Source organism: Pavona decussata, unplaced genomic scaffold (genome assembly GCF_977016875.1).
Source record: "Pavona decussata unplaced genomic scaffold, jaPavDecu1.1 SCAFFOLD_186, whole genome shotgun sequence".
NCBI classification, from domain to species: Eukaryota; Metazoa; Cnidaria; class Anthozoa; order Scleractinia; family Agariciidae; genus Pavona; species Pavona decussata.
In genome coordinates, this window is record NW_028145595.1 from 1,811,737 (window position 1) to 1,824,806 (window position 13,070).

At 38.0% G+C, this 13,070-nt stretch overlaps 1 protein-coding gene and 1 long non-coding RNA gene across 2 annotated transcripts in view; one reads left to right on the plus strand and one right to left on the minus strand.

The window, feature by feature from the left end:
• The window catches only part of LOC146462638 (uncharacterized), a 243,281-nt gene that overhangs the window by 198,867 nt on the left and 31,344 nt on the right, over window positions 1-13,070 (plus strand). The gene's annotated exons all lie outside the window — the stretch shown is intronic.
• The window catches only part of LOC146462644 (uncharacterized), a 43,960-nt gene continuing 37,907 nt past the window's right edge, over window positions 7,018-13,070 (minus strand). The window contains exons 42-45 of the mRNA XM_085085423.1: window positions 11,601-11,792; window positions 11,087-11,159; window positions 8,465-8,607; window positions 7,018-7,421 (exon numbers count right to left, since the gene is read on the minus strand). Coding sequence (XP_084941549.1) covers window positions 7,408-7,421; window positions 8,465-8,607; window positions 11,087-11,159; window positions 11,601-11,792 — 422 coding nt within the window. The 3' untranslated portion in view covers window positions 7,018-7,407. The remainder of the gene's footprint in view (window positions 7,422-8,464; window positions 8,608-11,086; window positions 11,160-11,600; window positions 11,793-13,070) is intronic.

A 13,070-nucleotide genomic window follows, 5' to 3' on the forward strand; every position in this document is an offset into this window, starting at 1 on the left:
GTCCAAATTAAATAGTTCAAAATTTTCTATAGAAGCGAGCTCATATTAATTCAGCACTATTGAAATGCGTTTAAAAGTGAAAGTAAAGAAGTCGTTTTAACCCAAAATGATTCTCGTTAAGGCATATGTACGTTGAGAAAACCAACTTCACTAGAAGTGACTTACACAGCAGGGTCCTCTTCAAGACTAAATAGATTGATAACTTAAGATACAAACTAACACGTACATTGGAAATGATTAGAAATTAAAAACAACTAAAAAATTCATAATAAGCTATAAATTTATAATAATAATAATAATAATAATAATGATGATGATGATAATAATAATAATAATAATAATAATAATAATAATAATACTAATAATAATAATAATTACTTATATTGCGCTTTTTCTATAAAAGTAATAAAATGCACACTACAATTAATATAATATCTTATACAAATTACAAATTGATAACCTACGAACTAATCTATAAGAATTAAAATCCTAAAATAAATAAACGATACATCCACATACATATCCTGATTGATTAATATTGCTACAAAATTTAAATTTTATTTAAAATCCCTATAAAATTAATGGATTAATGAAGCCTAATGGATGGGATAATAATTCTAATCGAAAGGACAAGATATTTGAAAAATACAAAATGGCTTTAGAGAGACCATGCTTAAAATGGATAGTAAGGACGCTTCCCCGAGTGACGGAATCTTCCATTGGCTGCCATTTTCCTAAGGTTGTTCCTGGATCTAGTACAATTATAAAAATCATGATTAAAATTACATCGAAACAGATGGTAAAATAATTCTTAAATGACCTGTAAGCAAAACATAGCACGATGCACAGAGGCTTCTTCTGTAACTTAGCAAAGGTTTGGAACTCCATTTTTTTCTTGGACCTTAATTTTGTCGTGATAGGTTACCGTTTAAACAAGTTCTGTTACTTTAAAATAAACGATTAATGTCGTTATCTTTTGTGATAAACAAAAATGCGTTTGTACACTTACTGTCTTGATCCGTGATGACAATGATAGGTTCACTTGCATTTCCATCTTCCTTCACCGTAGAAGCAAACACTGTGATGCTGTAGTTGGTGTATTCATTCAGACCTGTCAGTGTAGTGTTTGTTCTTGGTGCAACCACTGCTATTGTTTGTAGATCGCCATAGGGTAATTCTTTGAAGGTGACCGTGTAATTTTTAATTAAACCAGTTTCGTTGGTTGTTATTGGGACATTGCTCCACTGAACAAAAATCGTGGTGGAGCTTGTATTGTAGCCCTGGACGTTAGCTGGGGGTGAAATTGATGCTGTTGAAGAAGAACGAGTTCATTATGGTATTACAATTGAAAACAAGAAAACTGACTAGTCAAAACAACAGTTTTCCCCGTCAATTTTTAAGACCCCCGCCGGGGGGGTACTAAAAAATTTAATACAGAGAGGCTCTGCCCTGAGGTCCGCCCTCTTACCCTTTTATATACCATTTTTAACTGAAAAGGTATCCCTTTCGTATACCTTCCATTGACAAATCGTACCCCTTTTGTATACCTTCCGCTGGAAAATAATGAAAGGCCCTTTTAAATACCTAAATGAAAGATTTCCCTACCCTTTCATATACTTCGACTCGTGAAATCCCTATCCTTTCATATAACTGAAGCGTGAAAAAGGTACCCCTTTCGGGCGGAGCCTTCCCGTATAGGCCATTATAGGGAGTACTCCCCCCGGGGATTAAGGCTCCAAAGATGATATATTCTACTGAATCTTTACGCATCACACAACCTTGAAGTGCGCGCGCACGTACCGCACTCGCGCAACCCCATAGAGAACATCGTGGTTTTGCTTCGAGACTAAGCTAAGTCCGGCAGAGAAAATGATTAACAAGAGAGCATGTTCACCTATAGTTTTAATTTAATTTTTTTTTGTAAAATCGCTTTATTTTCCAACTCATGTTTACAAATTTTAACATCAATCAAGAATTACCTAATACATTACAAATGAACCCACCCCCTCCCCCCCCCCCACCCCCCACTCCCGCCACCGTTTACGGTACAAAAGTAAATGATGCCAAGAAACCTATATACGCTTCACAGAAGCACAAACCCATAAAGCTTATATATGGGAGGTTACCCCCCCCCCCCCCCCCGGAGAATGAAGAAGGATATTTGAAAATTATGTACTTCTGTACTTTGGCTGAAATAGGATCATATGTTAAAATTTAGTTCGCGATCTACGATATTTTATTGCCCATAAAAAGTCTCATAAAGCTCTTTCAACGGTAGTCTGTAACCAAATACTGTTTGCACTCAAAGGTCACGGTCCCAAACCTGCTCCGACGGTGGTACGCTTAGGCTTGGTTATTGTTTACCCATTTCAGTTGATTACCCCGAAATTGTTTGCTTTGTTTTTACAGTTGATTGTGTGCATCAAAAGACGTATTCTATATCCAAATACGTCAAAGAAAAATCTACAAACTTCTTGAATTCCTTGGTTGGTAGCCTTTGATTTACTTTGAAACGGTTTTAAGTTATCGAGTCATTTACAGACCCCTTTACAGGACAAAATAAACTGAAGCGGAACTAACCTTGAGTAGACAGTGCGGCAAGAAACAGCATCAAAACTCTTTCAAGAAGCATTTGAAAACAAATGAGACGTCAGCCGCGTTACTAAACTGTTGACAGCACCTTCTCACAGAATTGAATGACTCCTGAAAAATAATGAACATTTGTACCTGCAATAACCTTGACATTCAATACCAGATCATGATCAAACAGCCTTTGTTTCCAACTGCCATGTACGTCCTAACGGTTGTTACAATGTTTTATAGAAGTACAACTGTAACCGACACTCAGTACTCGCGCGTTATAACTTGCAAGGTACAAAATGAAATATTGTGACTGGCCACCCCTGGAAATCGACAGCCACTAATTCAGAGATTCCCAGAATACGGAAATAGCAGGCAATATCATTTAAGAAAAAAAATTCCTACAAACCTGTTGAGCGTAATAAATGGTCGGCGTAATCCCTGATTTAAACAGATCACGTAAGAGCTGCGCCGTTTATGACGAGAATCAGGAATGCTATATATAGCGAATCTAGCCTGTGTAGACGAGATATCCAGGAATTTGGACGCGGAATTGATGACACAATCTGGACACTGACGCAATCACTCTGCAACCGGAGAGGGACGGCGGGTGGGGGGGTTGTGCGAGTGCTTTGTTTAAACTAGCTAGGCATGTGCTGCTCCAAGAGGAAGGGGTTTCGAGCCTATATCTATTTTAACTATTTTGGTAAGAATATCTATGAGTCAGGATGTACTTTACACACCAAGGTCTCAAAACAGGAATTAAAAACATGCATATTTCGGTCTTAGACCCTCGGAGTCACATCCCAACAAAAAATATCCTCCTCCCTCCTGGATCCTGAATCCACGTAATTGCCGACCTTACGTAATCTCGTTTTGCGTAATTGACACTCTGAGTTCCTTTTATGTTATTTAACAAATGGTCATGCGGCCTAAATATAATTTTAATTGTACAATCGCACGTTCCATACCCCTGGTTTGTTTCGTGCCGTTTTTTTTTTTACTTAGTGTTGTAACTTCGAGAGAGACTGTATTTGAATTCAAGACGACTACGCGTGCCATGTCAAATGTTCCATAAGTGTTCCTACATACTGATGTTTCATGATTCACGTGATCAGCTACCTTTAAGCGCAAAGTAGCTCTAAGACCGGAAACGGAGGACTGTTTAAAATGTGCAATCTTTCCCGGGGTGGGGGGACTCTTATATGAAAGGGGCTGGGATGCTCGTCGGAAATTTAATGGAGATCAATTGGGGGGTGGCCCAAGCTTTTTTAACCCCTAAAAGGGACTATTTTAAAACACAAACAAATACAAATTACAGTGGCTCAGAACACCCTAGGTGAGACCAAAATCCGAAGCGAGACCACGAGCATTCCCGCCCCTTTCGTATCAGAGTCCCCCCTGGGCAATCTTTAGGCTGTGAAGCCAGTTTCAGTGGGATTTTATGCCTTTTTTTTTCGCTCGATAAATTTGCTCAGAAGCATGCCAGCAAGCTGTAGGATTTAAATGTTCTTTCCAAGTGATAGAAAATCCTGTCTGAAACTAAAGTTTGTTTGAGGCGAAAAAGCGAGCCGGAATGTTTCTTGTTCATTTGATGTTTACATTTCAACGCTACCCGGTGGAGAAAAATATTTTTTTAGCTCGTTAAATCATGTCAACCACTGAATGTGAAGAAGGACTGATGCAAATCCATAGCACGAACTTTTCGGCTTTTTCCGAATAAAGGATGGCAAGTTGACAGCATGACGAGAAGGTTTTTCCGAATGTCTGCTACAAATAAAAGTAAAGTGGTCACGCTTTGGTGTGTTTTCACACAGAGCTTTTGTTTTGAAGTTTAACACGCTTTTTTGTTCGATGGATCACGCTTCTTTGTTCGGTAGGTCACGCGTTTATTGTTTTTAGCGTGTCCTGTAAAACAAAAGATTCAGTAATGAGGCAAGATTCTGAACACGCCTTAAGCGAGCTAAAATCAAATTCTTTTGTTTTGAAGTGGAAGCGTGTTGTGAGCGTGCTATCACCTTTGTCCCTGTTTTCTCATGGAGGGTCACATATATTGGTCTCAATTTCTGCGCGTTCAAAACTGAACAAAAAAAATAATAAAAAAGAAAAATGTCAAGACTTCACTGAAACGCTTGCTACACAGGCCGGGAAAACTTCATGAACGAAGATGAATCTTCGATGGATAATTTGTAATTCAGTTTTGTTTAGGGACCGATCGTTTATTACGTTTTAGGGGGAGGGGGGGGGGGTGGTTTTTTAAGGGAAGTAATTTTTTTTAAAACGAGTTCTTTTTTTTTGGGGGGGGGGGTAATTTTTTACCTTGCACGAAAAGTAAGGGGGGGGGGGGATTTTAAGACATACAAAAGGTACCAACTAAATGTATTTAGCAGTTATTCTTGTCATCAATCATGAAAATTTTCAAGCTGTCATTGCAGTGGGGGGTAAAACTTTTGTTTGAAAATTTTTTGGGGGGGTTAAATTTTCATACCTCCCCCCCCCCCCCCCCCCCCACTCCTAGGACGTAATAAACGATCGGTCCCTTATCTTGAAGCTTCTTCGAGACACCGAAGGCCAGATTCCACTGTTCGGTTCTATACATCCACATGACTGTTTACGTGCATAAATAAAAATAGAGCCGACGTGTGAGTCGCATGGGGAAACGTAAAAAGTAGAACCACAGGCCTCCCAAGCTCACGTTTAGAGAAAGCGAAAAATTAATTATCTATTTATTCATATATGCGTCACGGCTGTGTGAGTTGGAACGTGACCTTTCATCTTACGCGGTGTTAGGTTACATGTCTCCTTCATAAGACTTCGTCTTATGAAGGAGACAACAGTGGTGGTATAAAAAGCCCAAAACAGCGAAAATAACGCAAAAGCACAACGGACACACAAGAGGTGAGTTTGTTTTAATCATCTTACGTAAAAAATGAGGATAATGAATGTATTTAGGGTTCTAAATGAACGATATTTTATTCCCCATACAACGTCTTATAAAGCGCTCAAATTCTCAACGGTTCTCATGTAACCTAACACCGCGTAAGATGAAAGGTCACGTTCCAACTCACACAGCCGTGACGCATATATGAATAAATAGATAATTAATTTTTCGCTTTCTCTAAACGTGAGCTTGGGACACTTGTGGGTTTACGAAAACTGTTAAACATTAGGGACCTTAAGCAGAGACGACGACGACGACGCGGACGGAAACGGAACTTAAAAAAATTACCTTCGCGTCTTCTAAATAAATTTGCGATGATTTATACTCTCTCAGTTTGTGCAATGTGGCCGAACTATCGAGGAGCTAACGTCGTAGGGCCGCTTTTAAAGTTCAGAAAGAGAAAGGAAAATTAATTATCATGCGTTCACGTTCTCCATAAAACCTTAAATTTGGTCATTTCACGTTGCTGTTTTGCAGAGGACGGCAAAGAAATGTACCAAAGTGTATAACGCACGTGCAGAGCCAGTGTTTTGCTAATTAAAACTATTGTGTTCTGACGTTCTCGTTGACGTCGTCGTCGTCGCCGCTTAAGGTCCCTATTAACTTTATTTACGTACGTAGGGACGCAACGTAAAATTAACGTAACAATGAAGATTTCCCCATCCCCCTCCCCCGAGGGACAGTAATGGGAGTGTCGGCACTCGAGTAGGTTTGGGACCTTCAATATACAGCTATTTCAACTAACGTTGTCGGATTAAAATCAAGCTAAAAGACAAGACCGCAATGTTTTGTGGGATTATTTTTATGAATAATTTCATCAAAATCATCTCTGCACGTGCAGGTCATTGTACTGCTAATTACAACCTATTGTTTTCTCCAGGCATGACTGATTTTGATGAATTTATTCATAAAAATCCCACGTAAACTTTCGGTCTTGTCTTTAAGCTTTTAGCTTTGATCCGACAACGTTAATTGAAATAGCTGTATGTAACCTTTTGTAGAACATACAATGTTACTAGTCTGTATCAGCAGCTCGTACGTTTTGACCGCCGTTCGCACTTGTATGCCATGGCCAACATTCTATACGTATTTGATTGCCACACGAGCTTGTCTGACGACCAGCTCGTATCAGTATCTGACGGCCCAATCGTACTTATTTGTCGGCCCGCTCAAACTTATCTGACTTACTGCCCGCTCGTACTTATATAACGACCTGTGAAGCAGTGTAAGGCTAGGGAAAATTTATAAATATTGAACGGCGGTGGCTTCTGAAACGCGTGACATGTAACGTGACCTACAGAACGTTTTCCTTGTCAACATTCATCCTGTGTGAAAATATGGCTGATTCATTTCCTAAGTACGAATATTCCTTGGTAACTAAATTAATATGAATAAATGAAACATATTGACTTGTCGGCCCGGTAGATGATTCATGATCTGATGAATTTGTCTACTTTTATCTGAGTAAGTTATAATCCAAAACGACGATTTTTTTTTCAGTGTAATCGCGTTACTTTATTTAACAATAAAAAAACAATGCAGAGCATTGCATGCAGAGGATTACAAGTATTACATAAGCCGAGTATATAAGTTCCAAAGATTATTGGCTCCTAAACAATAGCTAAACTAACACTAAAGTTTACTACAAGCTTGAGATAAGTCTTGCTTGGCTACTTCCGAAGCATTTTGCTTGAAGTTTGCTGCCTTGATAATACACCATTTCCGACTTCAAACCTCATATATGCTCAGTGCAAATCTTTTCATCTAAAAGTTACTCTTTTTTGTTTGCATATGAATGAAAGCTAATTTTCATCATAAAAACTGCGGTACACGTACACGAAACCTTGCTTTTATGATGAGGTTTAAAGTAACTCACAAATGGTTTATTAGTCTTCCACATCTGTAAAAAGGAATAAAATAGAAAAATAAAATAAATAAATAAATAAAAAATTTAGTCATAATTCAACAGCTATGACTCATTCTGAGAAGGCCTTGGTTTGAAGGGAATCAAGCTAAGTCTTTCCAACTGTTTCAGCTGTGGAAAGTCTTCTTAAAAACTGCAAAAAAAGAAATGCCCCATCTTCGTGCTTCTTGAATTAATATATGTTTTAATCAAGTTAGTGTTCTGTTCAGGGACTATCGGATGATATTGATATAATTGCCCGTGGAATGAGCTCGAGAAGATAGGGTTTGGGGAGATCATTGTCATGTGATAATTTCAAGATCATCAAAAATCCAGGAGAAAGTGTCTGAACAATAGGTCCGGAACAAAACACAATTGCTGCGATTTTCTTAAGGTTTTCATGGGCGTGAATCACTCTCCGCGACACTTAATTTTGAATAATAATAATAATAATAATAATAATAATAATAATAATAATAATAATAATAATAATAATAATGCAAAAGCGATACAATTACAAAAGCATTCGTTAATTAATGTTCATATCATAAACAAAAAGATGATAGAATTAAAAAAGTCAATGAGTATAATGAGTATAATGGGACGAATCATCTATAAAGATAGAGGAATTTGTTAAAAAAAAAAGTTTAATGAAATTCAGTATTATTTTAAAATCAGCTCCACTTGACTAAAAAAAATTATAAAAAAATATAATATAATAAAATAACATAAGCAGTCTCTCAAATGGCTCCATCTGCAGTTTCAGTGTCAATTTTGGCGTTCTTGATGCCACATTGAATTCTTCGTATTGCCATAGATCAAGACAGGCGAGTGCAGGTCTTAATAGTGCGAATGAAATTCGGCTTCTGATCCATGACATGGTTTTGGCATATTGCCTCCATTTCTAGATGATCTTAATAAAAATAAAAATAATAATAATAATAATAATAATAATAATAATAATAATAATAATAATAATAATAATAATAATAATAAATAGTTGTCTTTCAATCACCAAGTACCACACAAAACGTTCTTACCGAGGTCAAAGAAGTCCAGTTTCAACTTCTCGCTGTTGCAGCCACGCCAATAAACCAGGGTCCTTCCTTCACCAGGCGATCCGCCATTGGGATGGACGCAGAAGTTACTTTTAAGATTTTTCAGGGCGTTATTGGCCTTCAGCCTACAATAGGGGAAAAGAACATGAATATAAACAAAACCGTTATTAATTAATTGTACATATACGTCTTAGGGAAGTGGTAAAAACTACTATACTCGAGAAGGGCCCACCAAACCACAAAATAGATGGTTGTCTCTGCCTGAATTCCCCTTCCTCAACCTCAAAAGATGGTGTCCGGCTTTATCGCGTAGCTACTGCACCCTCTATCTAAAAATGACAATGCAGTTTTCTTGTCTATCTAACAATTCTGAGTCTTGTTAGCTGAATATTTCTTTGTCAACTCAAATTTAAAGCCAATAAAATTATGTTGGTAATGTTCATAAGATACGTGGTCTATTCGATAACCCCAAGAGATAACCCTCTACCCTAGACAAGGTGGGTCCTCTTCGAACAAATTTGTTCTGACCAGTTCCTTTAGAAACATTTGGTATTCAGTCATGAGCATTATCAAGACAAAGTAAAAAATCGGAGTCCTCGACCTTTTGCATATTATAGCGATAAAGCACGCTATCAGGTTTTTAATTTCGGCGTAACGAGAGAATGTTTGTCAAGAAAGAAAAAAAAAGCAGGTAGATTAAAGATTTCAATTATTTTCTGGACGTAATTAAATTTATTAAATTAATGGGATAGAGTGGTTTGATAGAGGCAACCGAAGCAATTTTCTTGGTAAAGTTTTCCAAGCTCAACTTATTTACAGCATTTGAAATTTAAATAAACGAAAGGCAAGACCTTCTGACGGATTTAAAACCTGTATAGCATTATTCGGGTTCCGCCAGCCTTGCTGGTTGTAAGAAATTTCCTTCCGTCTCAGACCAAAATTGACGTACTCTGTCAAAATAGTTTCATTTATCTGAGATAGCTGGTGGCGAACACTTAAATTACACGCCTTTTTCAGTCTTTGAAGGAGTTCCAGCTCGCCTTTTGTGGTCCTTAACCACATCCTTATCTGTTGGGTGTCCTGTGGTTTTGCTGTTGCGCTGTCGCGCGTCGCGCACCATTTCGCCGGCATTTTGTATAATTTATTTTGGGGCACTTAGCCGCTTGCCGGTGAACAGAAATATGGGAAAAGTTTAAGTGTGACATGGTGGAATTCGTGCTTCTCAAACTGATGAAGCTTCGGTTGCATATAGAGAAAAGGTGGCGAATTTATTGTGCTTTATCCTAACGCTTGTAAAATGCGGGCCTGACACCAGTTCACAGTTTGGACGTCAAACTCGACCGAAGTAATGAGCTGAAGCGGTTCGATCGTATTGTCACAAAGCCAGAATTCACTGGAACACACCAGCTCGGCACATATCAAACTGCAGTCAACAGTGAGTATCTAAATTTATTATTGTTTATGCCTATACTGAATTAAATGAAGGAATTAACCTGTGTACTAAGCAGAAAAATAATTCACTGGCAATCGCACATGATACATTTTGTAAGACTTAAATATGTACATTAATTATCCTTGAGAACATACCAGCGAAAATCGACAGAAAACGCCTTTTACATCTTATTGTTTATGTGCGTACTGAGTTGTAGAATGTTGTTTGAATAGCCAAATTAACTGAATTGTGCGACAATTCATTAAAAAACTCAATGTGTTGTAGTAAACATCAATAACTTACTAAAAATATTTCGTGATGTAACATAGCTATTAAAGTCACATACCATTCCTTTTGCGACTTTTGCCGGATTTATCTGCAATTTATCTTCCGCAAGACTTCCACTTTAGATTGCACGTGTAAATCATATGCAACCTCAGTGCCGTGTTGCTATACGTTTTCTGACAAATCCAGCAAATTTGCATCATACAATTTAAACATGTTGGAAACACCTAAAATCGATCGCGGCGACAAATGTGCTGAAATCACTCAGTCCTACACGCGCGATTTAAAAATTTAATTCAGTTGCCAGTGAGCGTGACAAGTTTCATTATAGAAGTACGACAAAAATTGCACAAAAATCTCAAGTGTAAAAAAGGCTTTCACAGTCTAAATTTGATTGAAAAAGTATCCATTTTTGTCATTTAGTTAGCATACGTGCGTTTCTCGCACGCTTGTATAAAACTGGTAATGAGACATCCTTTTTTTTACCATTCACTGATTTGATGTCTTGAAACTGAAGCCTCACTAAAGACAAACTATAGTTAAGGCATAGATGTGACTGTAACCATTGTTTTGCTATTGTCGCTAACCATAGGTCCGATAGTTAAGCCTGAAGACTAACTATAGTTTATTAAAGTTAAGGCGCAGGTGTGACCGCAATCAATGATTACTTCTAGTATTTAAAATCATTCTAAACAATTATTATGAATAGTAAGCTTAATTGGAACAATCCAAACAGAAAATATTTTGAGATGACGGGTCTTTCGGAAGGCTCAAGAGATATGGAAAAATAAATCCGCCTTAAAAAAAGATTTATTTTTATCTCCCCTTTTTACGCCACCTCGATAAACATTTTGGCCTAAGTACGGGCCAAGTGATTATAACCATACCTTATGTGCCTGGAAATGCTCTGGTCGCATTTGTCCTTCAGCATCAGTTTGCGACGCCAAGTAGGGTAATTTCCTACGACAAAATCAGAAAATAATCAGACCCTTCTTAGGATAACGCTATCTAGTTGATAAACCACTATTCAACAGATATGTACTCCAACCAATACATTGTGTCCGTTAGAGGAAGTTATCCGGTCTTTCAACAACTGGGGCCTGAACTGTAAAATTTGATTTAAATCAAAATCGAAGTAATTACTCTGGCCAATCACAACAAACGTAAACAGTGCAATGAACCAATCAGAACTTCAAGCAAATACATGTCACGGGCGCCAAGCACGGGAAAATGCGTTCGAGCAAGTCTTGATTGTTTTCGGTTTTGCTTCTCATTGGTTGAGAAAGTGGCGCGAGTTTTGTCAACCAATCAGATCGCAAAGCAAACGCAAATTTATTTTCGAAGTCATTTAAGAATTCGTAAAGCAAAGTAAATAGCAACTAGTAGAAACTCATATCTTACCCTCAGGGCAGACAACTTTGTTGCTGCACTTGTGGTGGATAACACCATCCCAGTCCATGACAAATATCATGTCCCTCTGATTGCAAGCACTCCCTCTTTTCTTGGTAAAGATGAGATAAGCACCATCCGGTGGGGAGCAGCCTCCAGTGTTAGGGGCGATACAGTAATCATTGTAGCTGCGTATTCCACTCTCTGGTAAAGGCAGAGTACATAAAATGTCACTTCTTAAAATGTACTGTCTTTCTCTTAACATTTGAAGACGCTTCATGGTAATGAAATGTTTTGGCGATCTTTGAAAAACTTAAGAACACGGTGTATAACGGTGATGAGGCTAGAAAACCTTGACACTATCTTGGCAAACTTTCAGAACCTGTAACTGTTCGATTCCTTGGGGTGTATTCGGTGCGCGTTTTTGAAATCGCTCATGTATCAGATTTGCACCCAGTATCTACTGTACATAACAGATTATGACAGGACACAGAAAGTCACCCATAAAAAGAGCAGTAGTCTAATGATACCGTTGTAAAATCTAATTTTAGACAGGGTCATTCTGCTTGAAATTTCGAGGACAAATCCCTCATTGGTCAGTTGAAATGAAGTAGAGCAATCTACAAACTGGCGGATCTTGTTGGCTACAAGTCACGTTTCATTAGTTTTAACATTGATCCAGCTTTAGCTAATACTGCAAAATATGGCTACAGTCGAACCTCTTTATTACGGACACCAAGGGGACACGAATAAATGTCCGCATTATAGAGGTGTCCGTTTTAGAGACGTATCCTTTATATGGATTTCGGTCTCTAAGGGACCAAGTGAACCGTCTGTAAGGAGAGGCTCCACTGTATGAAGCCAAACTAGATACTGGCGGACGGCTACAAACACACGTTCAAAGTTTGAACGTTTGATGGCCACTAGCGCCTTGCTTGAGGAGAGTGTAGGTAATGTTTAAGTGCCGCTTGTGTATGGACGAGATTATTTATTTCTAATTTGTTTAGCTTAGCCAAGTACAACACAAACAAGAATAAGTGACAATTAAATAACTAAAAAGAGAAAATAATGGCTGGGGAGCCGCTACAGTAAGAGCCAATTAAAGTGGTCCCCTCACACCTAAAAAAAACTAAGTGAAACTAAAAAGTTTAGAAAAGGCAAGATGGAAAACGTGCTAGCCCGCAGCTGCTGTTACACTTACGACAAATGACTTCCAAGTATATATAATAAACTCCCGTAATATGTGCTTTACTGCATTGTAATAGCCCAATTTCGATATATTAAAATTCATCCTGAAACAATCAACATCACTGCGAGGCTCCAGGGAATTAACCCATATAAACTCTACAATTTATACCTCGGAGCCTCGCAGTGATGTTTATTGTTTCAGCTGGCTGAATTTTAATATTTCGAAATTGGGCTATTCAGTTACTGTAAGATCCGACAAAAAAGAGCGCTGGTATGTAGCCGGTCTTACGTCTT